General features: G+C 34.4%; 1 protein-coding gene across 1 annotated transcript; it reads right to left on the bottom strand.

Annotated features, from left to right (window-relative positions):
• Positions 1–14,089: 14,089 nt before the first annotated feature.
• On the bottom strand, positions 14,090–21,780 carry LOC128550828 (inositol oxygenase-like). The gene is given in 5 exon segments (XM_053530663.1): positions 14,090–15,805; positions 16,133–16,298; positions 17,469–17,642; positions 18,968–19,154; positions 21,410–21,780. Coding segments are annotated over 5 exon segments (825 nt in total). The 5' UTR covers positions 21,503–21,780; the 3' UTR covers positions 14,090–15,600.
• Between the last annotated feature and the right edge of the window lie 387 nt (positions 21,781–22,167).

Genomic DNA, 22,167 nt, shown 5'->3' with positions numbered 1-22,167 from the left:
TATATTCCAAATCACATTGGTTACCATCATCCATTTTCTTATATTCCGCATAGAATTTCAATATAACTACATAAAAGAAGCAAAATATTGATTATAATTCAGAACAAAGACTCACAAAAATATTTCAGCAAATAATGTCTGTTTGAAAATAGTTGAAATCAAGAAAATGCACAGAATTACATACTTTCAAAATAAAAGCTATTGATTTTGCGCGGTAACTGACACGTAACGTCATGACGTCAATGATGTCATTTTAAGGCAACATTGTTTTGAAGCGTTTCTGCTGCAATATATTCATTATTTCTGCATTATTAAACCATAAAGCATTAGAACGGAGACAGGTTCATGAATTGTTTTCAGTAAAATGGATATACAAACACATTTAGTTTGTCGTAAACATCGTCGTAAATCGTCACGTTAGTTTCCGGTTGGACATACGCACACACAAATATTAAGGTAACCTACCTCCTTAATACATACAACGATTTTATGTTTCGAATACCGAGTCCAGGCTTTCGACGGTATCCGGATAAATTACGTAACACCATTACTTTCGGTTTATGAAACGTACAGAAAGGCAGACTGTTTATGGTTGTATATTTCTGCCACGAGATAGCTAGGTAGCTATTACGATAATTTGTAAACTTTCCAGGATATGTGTGCATTTTTTCTGAGAACATTTCAGCAATAAATAAAATGTTCTAGATATATGTATTTATTTCCTGAAAATGTTTGAGCGCAAAACTTTAAGCGTTAATGCTTGGAATTGCCACGAAATGCTCGGTAAATATCACGATAATATTTTAAATTTTCCAGCAAAGTTGTGCGTTTTTCTGACAACATTTTTGCAATAAATTATTTTTTCTCGATATGCTTTTTATTTCCAGGAAACTTTAGACTCTTGAGATAAACTTTTCAAAAACGTTCGAGAAAGATTATCTAGCTAATAAATGGCAGTTGTGGGTAATTACACAAAAGGTATCGAGAAAATAATGTAAGTTGTCGCAATAATATTTCCAGGAAACCTTCCACTATTGAGAAAGTCTTTTCAGAAAACCTCGTTTTATCAAGATAACCTTTTGAAGTATCGCGATAGCTACCTAGCTATCTCCTGACAGAAATATGCCACCATATCGAACACACATAGTCAAAAGGTTCTAGTCCCAACCCGGATAACCAAAGGTGAATATGAATTGAAATAAAGTGTGGTACGGGCTTGAACTGTATGGACACCTTCCGAGACACCTTCCGAGATTCTTAGACTGCTTATTCATTGCTCTGTAAGCACTGCTTTTGTTTATATCTTCCTTCCGCGAGTGATTCCAGTACTGTTTCGTTTCCAATGAAATAATCAGTCGACATGCGGGCACGTTCGTCCTGGATATTGACAATTCATATCTGGTACAATTACTCCCCTAGAAATTACCGATTTTAAAGTATAATGTATACATGACCTCCAATAATCTACGGTCAAGAGAGAATTTTAATTTACGCTGCTATTTACTCTTTTTCAAGCCTTCCTCGTGACATAGTCGATATGAGAATGCCAGTTGTAATCACTCGAAAGAAAGATACCAACCTGTTTGTACACAGGTTATTCGGGAATATGCTGACCAAACATGAGCAAAGCACGGTAATGTTGTTGACTGATTTTTCGAGGGGTAAAATGTTCTCCACCCAAGATGAAATTTTGTGTATTGTATGTCCCTTTGAAGACGGTTTACAATTACATCGGGTTTATCAACTACAAGATAGAGCAGATAAATTAAAAGGCGAATCAATGAAGCATCACCTGTTTTAAAACAGCGCTGACATGAGCTTCTTTTCATGTATTTGGGACTTTGCTACTTCTCAAGATCAAAAAGAATCCGCGAGAGATCATAAGATGCACCATTGAGGGTTCAATTATTGATGCCACCTTGGCCTTGTGCCTTCCCTTGGAAAAATTAGGCACGGAAATATCACAGTGAATTACGGCAGAGATTAAGGAATCTGGAAAAATCTTCTTTTTTTAAATTATATCTTTTTTTTTCATTTAACAATTTAGTAAAAGAGTTCCGTTTAAGCCGGTGGTAGGGTGCGCGAGAGGTGTTGCACATTTCATTACCTCAATCAAATCGAACATGCTATTATTCTTCTCGGTTGCATTCTTTGCTCCCAACGGATCTTTTTACAAATTTTATTTAACTATCACAAGAGCAATCTTTAAGTGTCATGTGGCGGCTGTAAAATGTCTCTCCCCGAACTTGGATTCAGTGTTGTTATATTTTCTGGACCTTTGGAATCGCGGAGTCCATTCAACATATGTGTAATAGAGTTCCGTTTAAGCCGGTGCTAGGGGGCGTGAGAGGTGTTGCACATTTCATTACCTCTCATGAACAGACTCTAACAAACCGAGTCTGCTTTTATTCTTCTTTGTTGCATTCTTTGCTTCCGAAGGATCCTTTTACATATCTTATTATTTAGAGTTCATGAGAATCTAATGTATTTAAACCATGTTGACGTCACAGTCATGAAAGTTCAGGCTAACCTTGTGATTGGATATGCTAACTGTTTTCATTATGCATAGGATATTACGGAATAACTTCTAAAAGTATTATAGCCACGTAGTTTTGAAATTATCTCAGCAGAACTGAATATTTCTTGTCCTTCCATGATATTATTATATAATTATATAATTTAATAATTTCAGTTATGAAAAGCCGAATAATAGTTTTTCAAATTTACGTTGTCAGGTACTAGCATTTAGTAAAATACATAGTCCAAACTTTATCTAAGTTCCTAACTATACTAAACGAGTTCATGCTGCACATTCATATAACAGGCACATGTTCACTGTCATTTGTGGGCACATACTAGCTCAGTATTTCAGAGAGATAAATAGATAAAAGGGAAATCCAAAATAATACTAGTATCCAATAGACACTATCATCTCGCGCTTTGTCATCACAATCACTCGTAAGGCCAAGATGTCGATTTGCGAGATCACGACAGTGAAGCGAAAAATTACTAAATTCCTGTTTCTCCTTATCGTTACCTCGCTCTTTGCTATATCCATCTCTCCATTCACGAACCGACTTTCGGTCAGACTTGACGATAACGAAGCGCGAATTCGTCAAAATGTCTTGGTTTTGCGCTTCCCCATTTTGATCTCACGATTTGAGTATCGCTAGAGCGAGCGATGCACTACGTGCAAGGTCATAAATGCAAAATGCAAATCGCACTCGCGACTGCGAAAAGCGAATACGAGCTTACGAAATGTTTGTATTTTTGCGCTTCCCCATCGTGATCTCACGAATCTGCAGCTCGAAGTGCGAAATCACAACAGTGAACCACGAAATTAAGATACTCTCGAAATTTCGTGTTTTGCCGTTATGATCTGGTGCTTTGTCATCGTGAAATTTGCTGTGACAGGCGTATATTGTGACATATATATAGACTGAAGGTTTTTGTATATGCAAATTTTAATCCAAGCATTTTGTTATAACCTAATATATATATTGTACAATATTGTTTATACATCATTGACGGATATCAGTTCGTGATGTTATACTGCAGTAGATAAAACTAGGTGCCTTCCTGTTGGGTACTTTGTATTGCATGGCAAAACTTCATTCACTTGTTATTATAGGAAATGGGGTTCCTTTCAGATGTCAGCATGCTTTAAGTATGTACCGATACTAAAGCTATTGCTTTTATAATTGATAAAAAATGTACAGCATAACACAGGTGTTATTCGATTACTTATATATTTGTCAGTTCTTATTACAAGTCACTTTCGTTTTCACATAATTTTAATGCCCCCGCCCGCAACTTATCAAATGTTGATTGCATAATGGAGTAGTTTGAACACGGTAGGAAACAATAACATCCAATGTGTTTTATTAATCAAATTTACCCATTTGATCTCATTTGAAGTATATACTACAATTTAGTTCCGACTGTAATATTCATTACATTTCAGCTCTTAGAAAAATATTTTAAAGAGTTCAAAACGTTTTTAAAAAAATATACATCTGACATACAGAAAAAAAGAAAATTATACGAACGGGACTCTATGCAGAGACCGCACGTCAGAGTGAAGTAAACGTTATTTCCTTAGCAACGAAGTCATGCAAAAGTCAAGAACATAATTTGGATCAATAAGATATAATAAATAAAATCAGTAATGGAAAATGCAACACTGACCGCACTCGCTAGCACCGGCTTAAGCAGTATTCAGTCTTCAAATCTTAATTAATTGAAATCAATGAAATGCTGCTATGATATGACTGTCTACCAATGAGTATATCATATTTTGTTTAGTTTATAATTTATCTCACAGAAATCTAAGTCACATAATAGCACTTTAGTTTGACAAAAACTTATATTAACACAATAAGCATAATGTTTCACTTACTGCTTACGTAACAAACATTACTTCTAAATAATTTTTATGGAAATTGTTTTAAGGCGCATCCATTTGCCAGATGCAGCTTATTGCCACATGCGTTACTTAATTAGATGCTGTCAAAATTTAAAGTAATTGTTGTGTTATATAACTTAGATGAGTTTTATATGAATTTATTTGACAATACTAAATATTGTATTTTAATCATGAGTTAGCTAGTATATTTACTTGCTTTTACCGACTCGCACATACAGCCGACATCAACTCTCATGGTATATTCCAAAACACATTAATCAAACAGAAAACGAAAGGAACTTTCCATAAGATGTCAGATTGAAAGAAATGCTTCCTTTTCTGCTTTTTGATTTCTTTCCAATGTCTTTTTTTTTCTAATGAAATTTGTTTTTCTCGTTTATGTTGTAAAATTTGATGCCATTACTAAAGAAATATCTGTCAATAAAAATAAAAAATTGAAATTTTACAGTGCACGGCACTCACATAAAAGCCACCACAAATTCTCCGTGCCTGTGGGCGCGGAGAATAATACAGCTACAGAGGAAGCAAAATATCTATATGCCACAAATATGTCATACGGACAATATTTCGAGAGGAAATTATTTTCATATAATAACCCTTTACATTCCATTGTTGGTGCAACTCAGGTTTTAAGGAAATAAATTCAGATTTCGGAAAGGGTTTATGAACAAAATGTCTACTTCAGCTGTTGTCTCTTTGTGCATCATTTTCTGTTATCTTGGAGTTGTAAAAACTGGTAATTATTTTTTGCGAATTTCATGTTAAAATTTAATATTTTCAACCCATAGGCGCATGTTCAGCAATTTATTTTTATTCTAAAGTGCTTAGATTTTAATTCACTGTATTTCAGTTTTCAGCGAAATATTCCTTGCATATAGTTCCTACAACAAGACAACAGTCTGCTCAGTTTCAGTGATCTGAATGCAGCTGCATCAACTTATATGTATTACGACTTGCAATATTAAATAATTGGGGCCAGTCTTAGGCCCTTTCTTAAAATATATTTACATTTGTATTAGAATTTAGAGGTAAAAACAATGTGAGATAAACTAAGTAGAAATAAAGCATGGAATTAAAAGAAATAATGCATAACATTAGTTGATTTTTGTATGAAAGCCATCATCCAGCCACTTACGTAACATAGAATCACTTCTAAAATAGCTGCCTATTATCATAGAGGCAGGCAACCATTTTAATATTTGTGAAGACAAAAGTACGAGAGTTGAATTTTAACTCATATCTTAACTCTGCAGTTAAAATGCTAAAACTGATGGACTATATCTTGGCAAAGAATTCTTAACGTGTTTTTTTTTTAATATATGACAATATTATTTTGAATAACCATGGGATTAATGTTGTTCCGAGATTAAATGCGACCAGTACTAGCAAAAAGTAACCCGTATCTCTTGATTAAAAAGTGAAATACTTAGCAGCAAAAAAAAATTAATGAAGGTGCCTTGAGACTGTGAAATTTGTCTTATCTTACTTCAGCATTTTGAATACTAGAATCGTTTTATTTTACAGATACAGAGGCAGACGGTTATTCTGGTGAAGTTAAAGCTTTGTTTAAAGATCTAACCGCATACAAGACCAATATAGCAAGTGCTAAGACAAAAATCAGTACATCAAATGGAATATAAGTACAAGTCCAGTTGTTGGGGAAAATTTCCTCTTTAATCAAATTACTAGTACAAGTACTTCAAAATCAACCGCTGAGGTATTTACTACATGCATAAATGGTAACCTTTTTCGGATATCCAATGTTTATGGCGTGCCCGTTTCCAGGTATTCATCTTACTCGTTCGAAGAAGAAGTGATAATTAAATCTTGCAATATCTTTAAAGTAGATAAAGGTCCAATAAAAGAAAAGGGTTACAATCTTTATTATCTGGATGGTCAAGCAGAAGTAAATGGTATTGACAAAAAATGTACATGGGATGAAAACAATGCTGAAAGACCAGGTGCAGGAATCAATCCAAACTATGCTGCATCTATGTTGCTGAGTCTGAGTCTTGTGCTTTTTCACTAGACTAATGTGGAAAACATTATTATATCGCCAAGATACACAACTATACACATCTTTTTTTAGAATCATTATGCAACTTAATCTCATTTGAGATAAAAACATGAATGATGTCAGACATTTACAGAAAGGGAGAGGTAGAAAAGTAGATAAAAGGAAAGGAAAAGCAATATCTCACTTCAAGTCGAATGGATATGTTTGGATAATTGGATAAAACCCTTGCTGTCTGATATACAAGATTGTACTTATGTAAAATTTAGGTATTATCTTGATCTGTAATTGAGCCGTGCCATGAGAAAACCAACATAGTGGGTTTGCGACCAGCATGGATCCAGACCCGTCTGCGCATCCGCGCAGTCTGGTCAGGATCCATGCTGTTCGCTAACAGTTTCTCCAATTCCAGTAGACTTTAAAAGCGAACAGCATGGATCCTGACCAGGCTGGTCTGGATCCTTGCAGGTCGCAAACCCACTACGTTGGTTTTCCCATGTCACGGCTCAGTTGTTGATTACTGAGTAATATGTGTGTCCTGGATTATGTTAAAAGTTTTGAAGACTGTAAAGCAAAATTATATGAACATTGTTACATAGCATTTAGTCGAAGAAGTGTAAGATTTCTCAATCTCGATCACAACAACTGCACAAAGTTGTAGGGGATATGTTGATAGTTGAGTGAACTACATTTTGTACGAAAATGTACATGAAGAGATAAAATATATAGGTTCTTGTGTTTGCTTTTGAGATATTTGCCCATGATTAAAGAGATGAGCACATTACACGCTGATTATTTGGAATCATTTAATGTGTCAAACGTTTTGATAATGCATTACAATTATAGAAAGATAATAATGTTTTCGTCTCAATAAATGTATGGAAGGGTCGCCATTAATTCATAAATACGATTTTTTATGTTCCGTATACCGAATCCAGGCTTTATTCAACTGTATCCGGATAAATTACAGTACGTCATTACTTTCTGTTTATGTATCGTTCACAACTGCCTCCTGCGAACACATGGAGTAAATAGGTGAATATAAATTGAAATAAAGAGTGTATGGGAATGAACTCTACGGGTTTTTTATTCTGATCATTTCTCATTTTTAGAAGAAACTGTATGTGATAATATTTTGTTTCCGACAGTAATTTCCATACTATTTCGTTTTCAAGCTTTCAGTGAAAAAAGATTTGTTACATTAGTTAACATGATGGCACATTCATCCTGAATTTTGACGAGTTGTTCATTTTCATATCGGGTACAATCACTCACCTAGACATCGAAACTAAGGATTTGCCTTATAAAAGATGCATATATGATCTTATCCAGCAAAGCTGATGTTTGGTATAATTTTCAGGTTGCAAAGTATTTCAATAATCATACTTAAGATAAATATAAACAGGCAGAATACAATATATTATTTTTAATTCGGCGTATGAATATCTTACAACAAATGTTTTGATACTACGAGTATTCTACTCTTAAAAGTTAGACTAAAACTATTTTTATCATAAAAGTTAAACTTTATATCGTGCCTTTAAAATTTGTTTTAACCGAGACACGTGCAACCAGTGAAAGAATAGATAAATTCTTTCTGTAAAAACACCAAAAATATATTTCATTATAGAAGATATTTCATTAGGTAATCGAAAAAGCATGAAACAAATAGTTGAATTTAAAATATTCAAGGCAAAACAATAACATGAACGTACATAATTCATAGGACTGGAGCCATTGTAACAAATGGATGTCGATGAAAGAAGAATATAATGGAAACTTGTATACAAACTTACAAGGAAATTAGATTTTTAAAAAATCAGCTTGAGTACATAAACTACTATTTAGTAAATATCCAAGGACTTTTTTAAGGATGTCTTCTTTGAAACTACTACTTCTATTTCAGACGGAGTTAATGTATTACTTCTAAGATTACTACTTTGAAACAGCTGAGCAATCAAGGCCCAAATGACCCTCTTGTTATCTGTTGTACTATTCCGGTATATGCATATTCTGTCCAATCGATGTTTAGAATTATAGAAGACTTGGCAATGCATGGGAGACAATGTCTTCGGAAATAATATGTTTTTTGGATCGGTTTTATCTCTGTCAGAAGTTCTTGATATCAAAGTCGTCTTAGATTTGTATGGAATGTTTGATGATATTTTTTTTTATAAAAAGAAAACAAGTATTAACAAAAAGCTCCCTTACAAGAAATTCTAAATAAACGTTGGTTGTTACTACTGTAAATCGTCACAAGAAAACTTATAAGCCGTTTAAGGTTTATGAGTATGTCATTTAATAAGATAATAGGTAAAGGTAGATTTCTCGGAAGCACAGAGCACTAAAATCACAGCCCCAGAGCCACGCATTTGCATAGTAGGCCAGCAACAAAAAAGAAGCTGTAATGGAAATATATTTCAAACGGGTTGCTTAAAACATCCAACAAGTACATATTAATCTATGCTACATACAGATGGAGGGGAAGGAGATGGTAAGGGGCAAAATTCGGCCGGGGGGTGAAAGGAACCCGAAGGGGAAAGTTGGACAAGGACGAATATACAAAGTGAATGCCACGTTCCTTAATAACAGTCACACTACAACGTAAACCACAATAGCGTAGACATTCATGTATCAAAGACAAACACACAACCACGACCAACTGAATAATATAGAAAAGCGAACAAGCAACACATAAGAAACAGTAGGGCACCGTTATATAGACTAACAAGCATACAAACGCACCCACACAAGTAGGAAAACAACCGTGTACCGTTTTAGGATTCCGGCTGCCAAAACAAAGGGAAGCCAAGAACTTTTTTTTTCAAAGTAAAGGGGGAGGAGATACAAAAAGTAGCGTAAATGCAAGGGAAAAGAGGGGGCAATAGGGGCAGTGAGGAGGAAAAAAACGCTTACAACAAACAAGAAATTATACGCAACAGACAATACAAGACAGACAAAACAACCAGGTGAAACCGCCTTGGAACGGTCAATAACCTATATAAAGAAAACTGGGGGTTTAAGCGCGTTTAGGGCATGCCAACCTGGCACCTACCCTATTTTCAACAAGTTAGACTACACAGAAGTGTTTGATAAGCGGAATACATATTTACCAACAATCAAGCTGTCCATTACATGTTCTACCATACTGTCCTTTACGACTGGACCCTTAAGATATGCCCAGAAAGTTGTTCCCCTTTAAGAATAAACGATTTTTGTAAAGAAATGAAAATAATCAAATGCCGAAAACTACGTTCTACCTAGTCAGCACTGGGACGTTATTACAAATGCATCAAAACTAAGATATGTAACATTTCTTTGAAAATGGTGAGTTTGCAAAGTGGTTGAACTTACGAAAATGTTGCCCCTTATTGCTTTTGTTTGTTTTTAGGGTGTAACACCGTCTTTTAACAGTCATTTCAGTTGTGTTACGGCGGACAGTTAACCTAACCGGTGTTCCTGGATTCTGTACCAGTACAAATTTGTTTTCCGCAAGTAACTGCGAACTTCTCCACATGAATCAGAGGTGTAGGACGAATGATTTCAGACGCAATGTGTTTAATCAAATCGTCACGGAGAACATACGCCCCGCACAGGGCTCGAACTCACTACCCAGAGATCCGTAGATCTGGGCTCTCCCTATTGAGCTAAGCGGGCGGGCTGCGGCCCCTTAAAGGTCCAATACTAAGGAAAGTGAACATTTTAGTTTCTTTTAAAAAGCACAGAAACTATTTCATTTTATTGGAAAATGAAAGTTGGTATGTAGAAATTCGAAATAAATCGCAGTATATGTACAATTATTTTTCTATGAAGTATGAAGAAAGTTAAAAAGACCTGGGGGTCATTCTGTCGATTCATTGAAATTTCAACGTAATACACATACATTTCTTTGAGTTCCAAAGACCTTCTGTAAATTTTGACCTGCCAATCTTTATTATTTAGTGTCTTGCAGAAGTCTACGCACTGGCTATGAAAAAAATTGCCAACTCACTTTCCCTTAGTAATGGACCTTTAATGCAGTCCTTTTCCAAACTTCAGTGTATACTAACAAGAAAACTGACACATGTTTACTTTATGCAAGTTTTTATGCTGTTTAATTTTAATGTAAATTCTAACTTCTTTCTATAATTTGTTGTTGTTAGAATTTTGTTTCTCAAAACCGTTCAAAAGAAGCTGAAACTAAAAGGAGCTTTGTTTCTATTTTGACGTCTTTATTGCTGTAATGGCCGATATCTGTGTTTCACAGACCTGATGACGTTAATATTATGACTAATGACGACGTGGATTTATAAGGTTATGACTGTATTTAGCACCACAAAAAGACGTCTTGGTCGTGCTAGTCTGCGCTCCTTTATTTGTGTCAGATTTCATAAAACAGGTATATGTAATTTATTTTTATCTATTTAGTTTAATATGTAAACAATACTTATATATCAAATAATGTATCAAATGATATATCAACATTTAAGTCGTTTATATGTGCCTTTTACAATTAGGATATTGAAATTAACCTTAAAATGTTACAACAAAGGTTGAGGGAGCTGATGAACAAACTTGATAAAGCACACCCTTTTTGTCTGGTATCAGTATACTTTACATGCAATTGTTATCATGTTATAAATATACATGATTCCTTTCAAGTAAATTGCAGGCTATTCTGATTGACGACTTGGCTGATTACAAACACACAGTTGATATCGTCAATTAATACATGCAAGTAACTTCTACAAATTTTGAACAATCAGATTCGTAACAAGCACTAATGAAAGAAGAAGCGCTTGTGGCTTGATTCACAGTCTTTGACTTTCTTAGACTGAAAGACTATTGAAACGTGTACAGGGGGGATGTAGTAAAGAACAAAGCCAGTTGTTGATAAGAAATATCAAGTTATAAGTACCGTATGCCTTGATAATAATATAAATCAGTATATTTTGTTTGGAAAAATCACTACAAATAGGAAAAGGAACACATGGTGACATTAGTTTTTCAGTTTTATATTTTCCTTACATATGCAGTTTGGCCTGTGGCACGGTTTTTTTGTTTGCTTGTCTGTTTTGTGTTTAACGCCGTTTTTCAACAGTATTTCAGTCATGTAACGGTGGGCAGTTAACCTAACCAGTGTTCCTGGATTCTGTACAAACCTGTTCTCCGCAAGTAACTCCCAACTTCCTCACATGAATTATCAGAGGTGGAGGACGAATGATTTCAGACACAATGTCTTTTATCAAATCGTCATGGAGAACATACGCCCCGCCCGGGGATCGAACTCGCGACTACGCGATCCGTAGACCAACGCTCTCCCTACTGAGCTAAGCGGGCGGACGGTAACGTAGCCAACATTTTCAGCGTGTTTCAGCTTCTCGAGAGTTTATACTAGTAATGTTTTAAATTTAGAATACAAAAAATGTAGTTAGAATAGAAGAAACTTCACACCTCCCAAACTACTTGATTCTTCGTCAAAATAGTTTTATATTTATAAAATATATCGCACGTTTAGCAAAGAAAATGTATTACCTAATAACACAGTCTTGTGATACAAAATTTCATTGCATCTACTATTTTCGACATCTGCCATTTTTTTTATTTATTTTGATAGAATAAAACTATTAGGGTGTAAATGAATTCTAAGTTTTCATAAAAGAAAAACAATTAATATGGCATATACATGTCCATGTAATAAATTAAATGCTTGTTAAAAGTTGTTTGTGTTTTTTTTAGTTTTAATCGCAAACGTAAAATCTTTAGTGTGTATGAAAAAGTATTGTTATTGAGTACGAGATTATTAATGATTCATATGTGTATCTCTTAAAGTCATTGATTATTTTCCCAAAAAAAGTGTGTACCTCTTAAAGTCATTGATTATTTTCTAAAAACAAGAAAGCAAAACTCCTATTTACCATGTAAAGTACTTCAAAATCGTGAACTATCCAATTTATGAATTAAAAAATTAAAGTAACTATGATGACCCGGTTATAGATCATGCGCATATCGTAGAAGACCAAGCAATGTTAAAAAGACTAATGTCAAAGAGATTAGTCTGAACATCACTGTACCCATCTACAACAATCTATGGCATTATCTGATCTTTAAGGTGGTATTTTTAACAACAACTGTATAAAAGAAGACATAAACTGGCCTTCTGAAAACACAACGTGATTAAACAGCATAATTACACCAAACAGAGAATAAATCAGGTCAGAATCCGTAAACAGAAACAGCGTCTCAACAAAGAATATACATCAATCAATGAAGCAAATAAACTTTTATGTAAACGGAACAAAGCTGGATCAATGACTATGTTCTAAAAAGACTAGTGAATTGGTTTGAATGCTAGGAAGAACACCTTCGCAGCATGCTCAGTGGGGTTAGTCCCTGCCAGCACACATCTAGCAACATCTCCATATGCGTTCGACCAGGTACAGTATTTGATTTGGAAGGTTTAGAAGAGCTATGGGTTATCTACAAAGATCGTAACATCATCTGAATGATTCCGATCCATTCATAGCCGACTCAGGAGTTACATAGGAGTTAATGTCACTTATGATATTCCTGATGGTGATACATGGGTAATTAGGTAAACAACTGTACCCAAAGAAATCCAGTGGAAACTGATAAAACGTCGTCTGAAAGAAACAGATTTTTGCCGACGATATTGTCCTCCTTTCTTAAAGACTGCGTGCACAGGGCACATAAGACTGCATATCTGGATATGGTCTAAAGATACTACAGTGCCTTTGAATAAATTCAGTCCACATCAGATCAATCATGCTGTAACTTAAACTAATTAAAATTATTGAAAATACTACTTTGAATCATTGCCAGTGAGACAGATGAAAGTATAAGGTCCAGACCGGTCAATGTCAGGTTTGCAAATATGTGAATCATCCGTCCTTATGGATAACAGGAGGTCTGGGGTTTTATCCAGGTGCTCATTCGTCCGTGCTTGACATAACGCCCAGAGGGGCACCTGAGGTCTTCCTTCCCAACGAAAAGCTAAAAAGTCATCATATGACCTATAATTGTGTCGATGAAAAAAGGAATATCATTGCCACACTCACTGTCACATTCAAACTGCTTTGGACGAACCATGACATTCGCCTCAACATAAATATCCGTCTTATCAAATCAGTCTTTTTCTGTAACATGGAGACACATAAATACCAAAAGGTCAAAATATTTGTAGCATATCCCTACATAAGATGGTCTGATAATATATCCATCCCGGATCTAGGCACCACCAAAGATGGGACGTGGGCATGCTTGGGCTCACTCTTGCATATTTTGAAATGCAATTGATAAGAATATAATGAAATGTCGATCTGTCAATACCCGCCCACAAAGTCATATGTATACATAGAATTTAAGACAGATCAAGATGCATGTTTTTGTTGATAGTCGTTTACAAAATAAAAATAGAACAAACAAATGCACAAAAAAAATATTTTTCATCTTTTACATACGATTATGATCATGGTCACAGTCATAACAAAGTGCAAGAACAATTAAAGTTATACAAACAATCAAGATTATCGTAAAAGTTATAACAAAGTTCATTAATAATCAAGGTTATAAAAGCAATAATGATAACCGCAACATTTATAACAAAGTTCATTAATAACCAAGGTTATAAAAACAATAATGATAACCGCAACATTTATAATAAAGTTCATTAATAATCAAGGTTATGAAAACAATAATGATGATCGTTATATTCATGACACAGTTCACTAAAACATGTAATCAAGGTTATAAAAACAATGATGATAATCGTAACATTCATGACGAAGTTCACTAATACATGTAATCAAAGTTGTGAAAACAATGATGATAATCGTTACATTCATTACGAAGTTCACTAATACATGTAATCTAAGTTACGAAAACAATAATGATAATCTTTACATTAATGACACAGTTCACTAAAACATGTAATCAAGGTTATGAAAACAATGATGATAATCTTACATTCATAACGAAGTTCACTAATACATGTAATCAAAGTTGTGAAAACAATGATGATAATTGTAATATTCATCACTAATGAAGGTTATAAAAACGATTATCATTATCGTAATAGTCATAACAAAGTTTCATAACATACAAAACAAATTTCAGTCAAAATAAGGTGTTATATTTTAGAAAGTGCTTTCATTTGTTACAACTGACGTTATCATGAATAAAAAGCGAGCTCATAGCAAAGTGTCGTACAGTTTGAAACCAAATTAGAAAATATGTCTGTAGCGTTATTCACTAGATACAGAATGTAATAAAAGAAACATACTTATGAAAAATCTGTCAAGATAAAAATGATTTATAATTAGTTTTCTAATATATTTTTAGAAGATTTTTGTTCATTTGAAATCATACTACATTATAGTAACATTTTAAGCCTTTGTCATAAAATTCTACATCATTCAGCCGTTTTCTTTTATCTTACTTTTGAACTTGTAGCAAAAGCTCATGTGTTTACTCTTTACATAATTCACACTGGCCATAGCTTTATCAGATAAAGTGGTTCCAGCGTTGTTTGAACAGTGAATTTTACGTAGAACAGATGGAGAATTATGAACAATAGTACACATTTCCGGACTTGAAAGTGTGATTTAAAGGAATTTCTACCCATTATATGTCGAATCGAATGGACATGGAGCGCACATGTGTCCGTTTCTTAGCACATATGTCCATTTAGCTGAGATGTGTGCCGTTTATTTAAACACTTTTGAACAGTCCAGCGGAGGAAGTACAAATTATTTTTGTGATTATCTTTCATTCTCAGTTTAGCGTCACAATTTTGCTCTTGCACAATTTATGATAATTCATCTCTTCATTAAAAATATACAAAATTATATCACGTTCATAGTTTGAATGAAAGAAAGAAGCATGGTTGTGCAATTTTTTTCCTGAGGTTTGTCCTTCATAAGTCCACTGATTATATACCATCCTGGTTGCAATAAGCACATTAGCGTTTACATATGTTCAAAGGCAACTATATGGTCTGTCGACCGGCTTACAATGTATATCGGTCGGTAATTATCTGTTACCGTCTTTTTATTCGTTGGTAATGAGTGCCTTACTGTATTTTCAATTGTCAAGGGGCAATTGAGCCCACTGTTTCAGCTTTCGCAAGTTATTTTGCAATGTCGAAGTTAAAAAACACATTTTACCACTTCAGGACGCCTGGAACGTACTTTTCAACAAGATTTGTGTAATAAGGCACCAATTCTTCTAAATCCGGTATATCCGGGCATTTTGTGTACAGATCGAACTTGTTAAACTCCTGGACCCACTTCAACATCTCCATATCTTTATTATTGCATAGATGGTTATAGTCGCCACCAGTATGTCATGGGTAGAAAGAGTGAAACCTGCATTAAAAATACCAGTTAGAAAACTTTCAAGCAAATAGTGATAATCCGCTAGAAAAAAGGATACATTTAGTATTCTCTTCTAGAAAGGTGTGAAGGTTTTACCCAGTTGCAGCATAGTTTAGGCGGCAATTTAGAGCAACTGATTTCTAACCCCATTCGAAATTTCTGTATCAATGTATCTTATTTTTCGGCGTGATTCTGGAGAATTTCTGGTTAGAAACACTAAAAACCAGTTCTCAAACTTCCTTTTTAAACCACTGTGACAAAGTGTCTTACACCAGTGACAAAAAAAATGCAAAAGAAATTTAAAAAAATGTGTTTGACCTGATGACGTAAAGAGCCTCCTCCGGTAGATGACATGTGTTGGCTTTGAGCACCCGGTACATGTATTCATCATGACCCCAGCTCATAACGACATTTTCTAGCCCGCAGTTTTCTTCGTACACGCCTAATCTGGTATTCATCTTTTCATTCTGTACATCAGGGTTGTCTGCAAGAGTCATACAAAAGGCAAACTTTGGTCAAAATTATACTAATGGAGAAATTACCGTTTTTCTTAAAGAGCTATATTACAAGTGTATGTATATAACAAGAGCTGTCGGAGGACAGCAACGCTCGACTATTCAACAGCCTTGTCAATTGAATAAATACATGTCGAAAAAGGGGCATACTTTTGTAAAAATGGGGAAAAGGGTTATGGAACCTTCATAGTGCTTATCAGCTCATGACAGTGAACAAGTGTGTGAAGTCTCAATCTTTTCCCATCAGTGGATACTGAAATACCAGCTCACATACAAAAACGTAACCAAAAACTGCTAAGTCGAAAAAGGGGCATAATTTTGACAAAATGCAAAGTAGAGTTATGTGACAGTGCATGTCAGAACATGACAGTGAACAAGTGTGTAAAGTTTTAATATATTCCCATTAGTGGATACTGAGATACCAGCTTACACACAAAAACTTAACAAACAACTGCTAAGTCAGAAAAAGGGGCATAATTTTGACAAAACGCAAAGTAGAGTTATGGGACCTGCAAAGTGCATGTTAAATCAAGACAGTGAACAAGTGTGTGAAGTTTCAATCCATTGCCATTAGTGGGTACTGAGATACCAGCTTACATACAAAACCTTAACCAAGAGTTTCTAAGTCGAAAAAGGGGCATAATTTTGTAAAAAAGCAAAATAGAGTTATGGACCCTGTGTAATGTAAGTCAGTTTATCAAAGTGAATAAGTGTGTGAAATTTCAATCCATTCCCACAAGTGGTTACTGAGATACCAGCTTACATACAAAACCTTAACCAAATCGGGACGCCGACGCCGACGCAGACGCCGACGCCGATGCCGACGCCGACGCCGACGCATGGGTGAGTCCAATAGCTCTATTATTCTTTGAATAGCCGAACTAAAAATACAAACCAGTCCATGTTGCAACTTGACCCAAGTTCAATACAGTATCAATTGCAAGGAATTTTAGTTTCTGTTGTTAACCTATCATGATTATGAATATGCCAGCTTTTTAGATAAATCTATGCAAAGTATGTTCAAGCGTAGAGAACAACACTGTAACGTGATTCGGCGGACCAGATTCACAGCAAGAAACTTCAATATTATGAATATCCTAATATCATCGGACAAGAATGACTGAATTATTTTGTCCTACCCTTGAAAAATTCTGCGTCAAACACAATACTATCTGCTGGCGCACAGCCAACGGGGAATGTATCCCCAACAACACACCATTGTGGCTCTCCCCACATTGCCATCAACTTGCCAACGTCGTGAATCAACCCGGCGACTTGGAACCATTCCTTGTCCGGATGATTCTTTCGTATACCTTAGAGAAAAAAATACAGCCAATGAAGTAAGTAAAACACTATGCAATTACCTTGATATTAGCATATTTTCTTAAGAATATCTTTTATAAACCTTTTTAGACTGGAGTATGTACGCTACTTATGTCGACAAAGTCCATATAACATAACAGGTTGTATATTGTGCCTGTGATAATGAATATGGTTCTTTTTTTAGAAAGACAAGTATTTTTTGCTTTAAACAGCCATGAACAGCTATATCAATGTTTTCTTGTGGCTTTTATAACAGTATACTGCCTGTAAATGCATCATTTAGTGTCGTATATACGTTAACATCACGTTTTCTCTTCTTCTTTATCGCTCGTTTCTTGCCATTGTTTTGCCATATTATTACCATGTCAGGCATTTAAGAGGTCAGCGCGAATCTGCTACAGTTATAAATGAAAGCTAAGCATTTCCTTGCAGTGGTAAAAACGTATATATTTCCCTTCTTTGAGATAATTATGATGTATTTCAAATCAGTCTACATTATATAACATAACAAGCATAAATATACCAACATCAAATCTCAGTTTTTCATTATTTAGCACATTTATATAAGGAACAAAAGCAATTTAAATCACTCCATGCGCCTTCCTCTAGAGCTCTTGAAACTTTGTTTTAAAAGCATGTAAACTTAACAGTTCACAAACCTTCATCCGATGGCGAGCTACAAAATAAACGTTTTAGATTAACATCAGTATTCGTCGTGACCCAGTCTATTCCGCTGTCATAAGCTGTAAACCAAAGTGTCTTATAATACGGATAAAACAGCTTTTATCATTTCTCTGAAAAAAAGAAAGAAAAATAAATGCCCTTGTGTTTTTATTTTCTGTTTTAGTTATGGCAACTCTAGGTACTATGGTTATGACGTATAATTTATCAAATTTAAGTTACAGATAAAAACTATGCCTCTAGCAACATATAGCATTAATTATCATGTATGGAATTCGACTTCACTGACCGTTTTGAATCATTTGCCATTTTGTCTAGATTCGCGTTATTGTACTACGTAAATGTTTTAACCGTGTAACTACTTAGGCTCTAAACCTCACTGAATGCTCGATATTTTCAGTCACATACTCACTCTTACAATAGTTAATCAGAAGTCAAATTCTTTATCGCCTCATAATCACTTTTTGACTGTAAATATAGTATTTCTTGTTTTGCTTCATATTTGATATCTTCGCCATTTCTACAGTTAATGTTTTATACTATGACATTTTTTGCAGTAAGGATATTGTACAATTGTCTGATTAACGAAAGATGGCAAGTAAAATACATTAAACAATTCTCTGTAAAAATGTACCTTCAGCAGTCTGGAAAGCGTGTAATGAATTTGGAATATCCACATCCGGGTCAGACTCGTCAACCAGGCCATTTAGTTCCTCTAACGCCTCCATGATCGTCATCTCCGCGTGGTCGAATTTTGACCACTGTGCCAGCTTCGCCTTTGCAAATGCGTACGTCTGATTCGTGTGCATTGCTTTATAAGTCTGAAAATTTGATTGAAACAATTAAATATTCAGTAGTTCAGTAATCGTGTGCATTGATTTGTAAGTCTATTCAGTAGTTCAGTAATCGTGTGCATTGCTTTATAAGTCTGAAAAATTGATTGGAACAATTAAATATTCAGTAGTTCAGTAATCGTGTGCATTGCTTTGTAAGTCTGAAAAAATAATTGAAACAATTAAATATTCAGTAGTTCAGTATTCGTGTGCATTGCTTTATAAGTCTGAAAAATTAATTGAAACAATTAAATATTCAGTAGTTCAGTAATGCTTGAATTGTCTGTGCCAGAAATCGATATAATGTATCCCGCATGGTTCAATTCGGCCATGTGCGTATTTGTGAGTATCGCCATAACGTTTTGGAAATGTATTGAATCAGTGAATTATGGATAAATTCATCCGTCGTTGAATTCTACTGTCTGTCGTGATTTATGTGCCAGTGAACGCAATAGTTCAACTGACATGGTTGAATTCTAACAATATGCTACCGTGACATTTGCAAACTCGTCCGTTGAATACAAGTACATTTTTTATGTAACCATTCTAAATGTTTATCATGCGTCAAAATATGTTTTTTGTCTTGTTCAAAACGTATGTCTATCAATGACCATTGTGCTAGTTCCTTTCATAAAAATGTATGTTTGGTATACGTGCATCCGCTTCAAGGTCTGGAGAACGAATTAAATCATTTTTTTCATTCACCTTTTTCAGTATATATAGTCAGTAATGGCAGTCCTATTTCTTCTGTCGAAAAAAACTTAACTGTTTACTTTACATAGTCAACCTTGTAGCGACCGCAACATGTTTGCATTTGTAAACATATGGTTTGTTTGCAATACCTTGCAGTTCCAATAAATACGTCAATCAGTCAGTCTATTATGGGTTAGTCCGCTATGGTCAGCCATGATTTTTCTGTCAGTAAACTTTCACAACGACGATAGTTTCACATGTGCAAACTGACATCTTGTGTGTTTACACTGGATCATACGGCCTAGGTTTAGAACTTGAATTTATTAATCCAACATTCGTTGATTATACGTATTGTGCGAACGTCACATTATCCCAGACATTATGAAACCTTTATCAAGCCTCGTACGTCTGGTTAATGTGCATCGCCGTGAGTATCTAAAAACTAATTCAACCAACAAATTAGTCAACAATTCTCTAATTTAAGATTCAATAAACAGTGAATAAATAAATAACCTACGTGTGTACACACTAGACATCTGTTTGAGTTGGTCTAGAAAATCAATTGATAAAACAATAGACAAACAAATCGATGGACTCGTCAATAAAAGAAAGACATTCGTAAATTAATTAATGAAAATTCACCAGTTAATCAATATTACGTAATTGTATCGCAATTTATCACACCTAACTACAACAGTATACAACTAGATACAAAAAGTACAGCTTAATTTCTTCAATTCATAAATCTAGATGCGTGCAGCTTTAAATCATATCTTTATCTTGATTGCCTCCTTATCAAATGTGCTTTTTTGTGATATCGTCTGTACCAAGCCTTGCATTGATCCTTACTATATATAAAAGTTAATACCTTGATTATCGTATACATTTAAACGTAAATCCTTCTTATACCATGCAGATATAAAACATTGCCTTCCACTGCAACAGTCTTCTTGCTTTGATTACCGTCATATTTCATATGAACATTTAAATCTTATTTTGATTCACCTCAGATTTCATATAGACATTTAAACCTTACCTCGAATACCGTCTGATTTCATATAGACATTTAAATCTTACTTTGATTACCGTCCCTTTACCTTATATTGATTACCTTTTGATATAGATTCCATGCAAACATTTAAATCTTGCTCTAATTACAGGGTGATTTCATGTAGGCATTTAAACCTTATATTGATTACATTTTCATTTCATGCAAAATTTTTAATCTTGCTTTGATTACATTAGAAATATTAGAAGATCATTAGAAAGCCGGGGACGCAACCAAGCAAATTATGAGAATTCTTGGTTGATTGAGTGAGATAATAAAATGTGCAATATATAGCCTTCCGACTTAAACGGAAATATATTGTACAGATACTTTAATCCCAAAGGACACGGTGACTCCAAGTAAGCTAGGAGTTTGAAGACTTTAAAGATCTACCTTGATTTCTGTAATGCCTGTTTTCTTTCTACTCACAAAAAAATAATGATAGACATATGTATTAATAGAGAACAAAAAGGTTTTACCAATATAATAATTCCTGACTTACCTTAATTACTCTTTCCGGAACTGTGTGAAAGCTGAAATCTCGGAACTCCGTTTTATCCTTGTACTCCGGTCTATATTCAGACGGGTCCTCCATATTAATTCGTGTTTCTGTTATTTCACAATTTTTTTCTTTCCGCCTACAGATTATCCTGTTTCTTTAACGTGTGTGCTTTTTATGTGTTCGCGTTTTATGTATGACCGATTTTTACAAGAATTGGTGCATAGAATTGTATTTTTAGATCAAATTTAATGCCTACTAGCCTGGTTTCCAGGTGCAGTATGTATGATGCAATCGACAAAAGTAAGATCGTCCCGACCTACATTAACTTGTTTTGCTCGGTGGCGACTAATCGTATCCGGTTTTCAGGTCATAAACAAGTCAATAACGGTTCAATAATAGGAACAGTTTATATATGTACTTGATGTATTCATACTGTAGTATTGTGTTTTTCTATCTTCGCTGTATATATATAGACAGTAGTATTTCAACATTGATAGAAAAAATCAGATAAATATAACGCAGTAATAGTTAGGAGAATGTTTTGAAGGTGAAATATAATATGAATATTGAAGGATTAACGCTCAGAAAAAAATATCCTGAGCAGTATATTTCAGAGAAATAAATCAAACAAAAGCGATAAAATATAGGGTTTTGATAATATTATTGTACTTCTCTGTAATTACCTTGTCCAACCGTTATTTTTAGAAATCGGACCAGTATATGATTAAGGGTAAATAATTAGCAGATTTAACTTTTTT

Source organism: Mercenaria mercenaria, chromosome 18, assembly GCF_021730395.1.
Source record: "Mercenaria mercenaria strain notata chromosome 18, MADL_Memer_1, whole genome shotgun sequence".
NCBI classification, from domain to species: Eukaryota; Metazoa; Mollusca; class Bivalvia; order Venerida; family Veneridae; genus Mercenaria; species Mercenaria mercenaria.
Note: the sequence above shows the minus strand (reverse complement) of the source record. Positions and strands in the feature narration are given on the sequence as shown.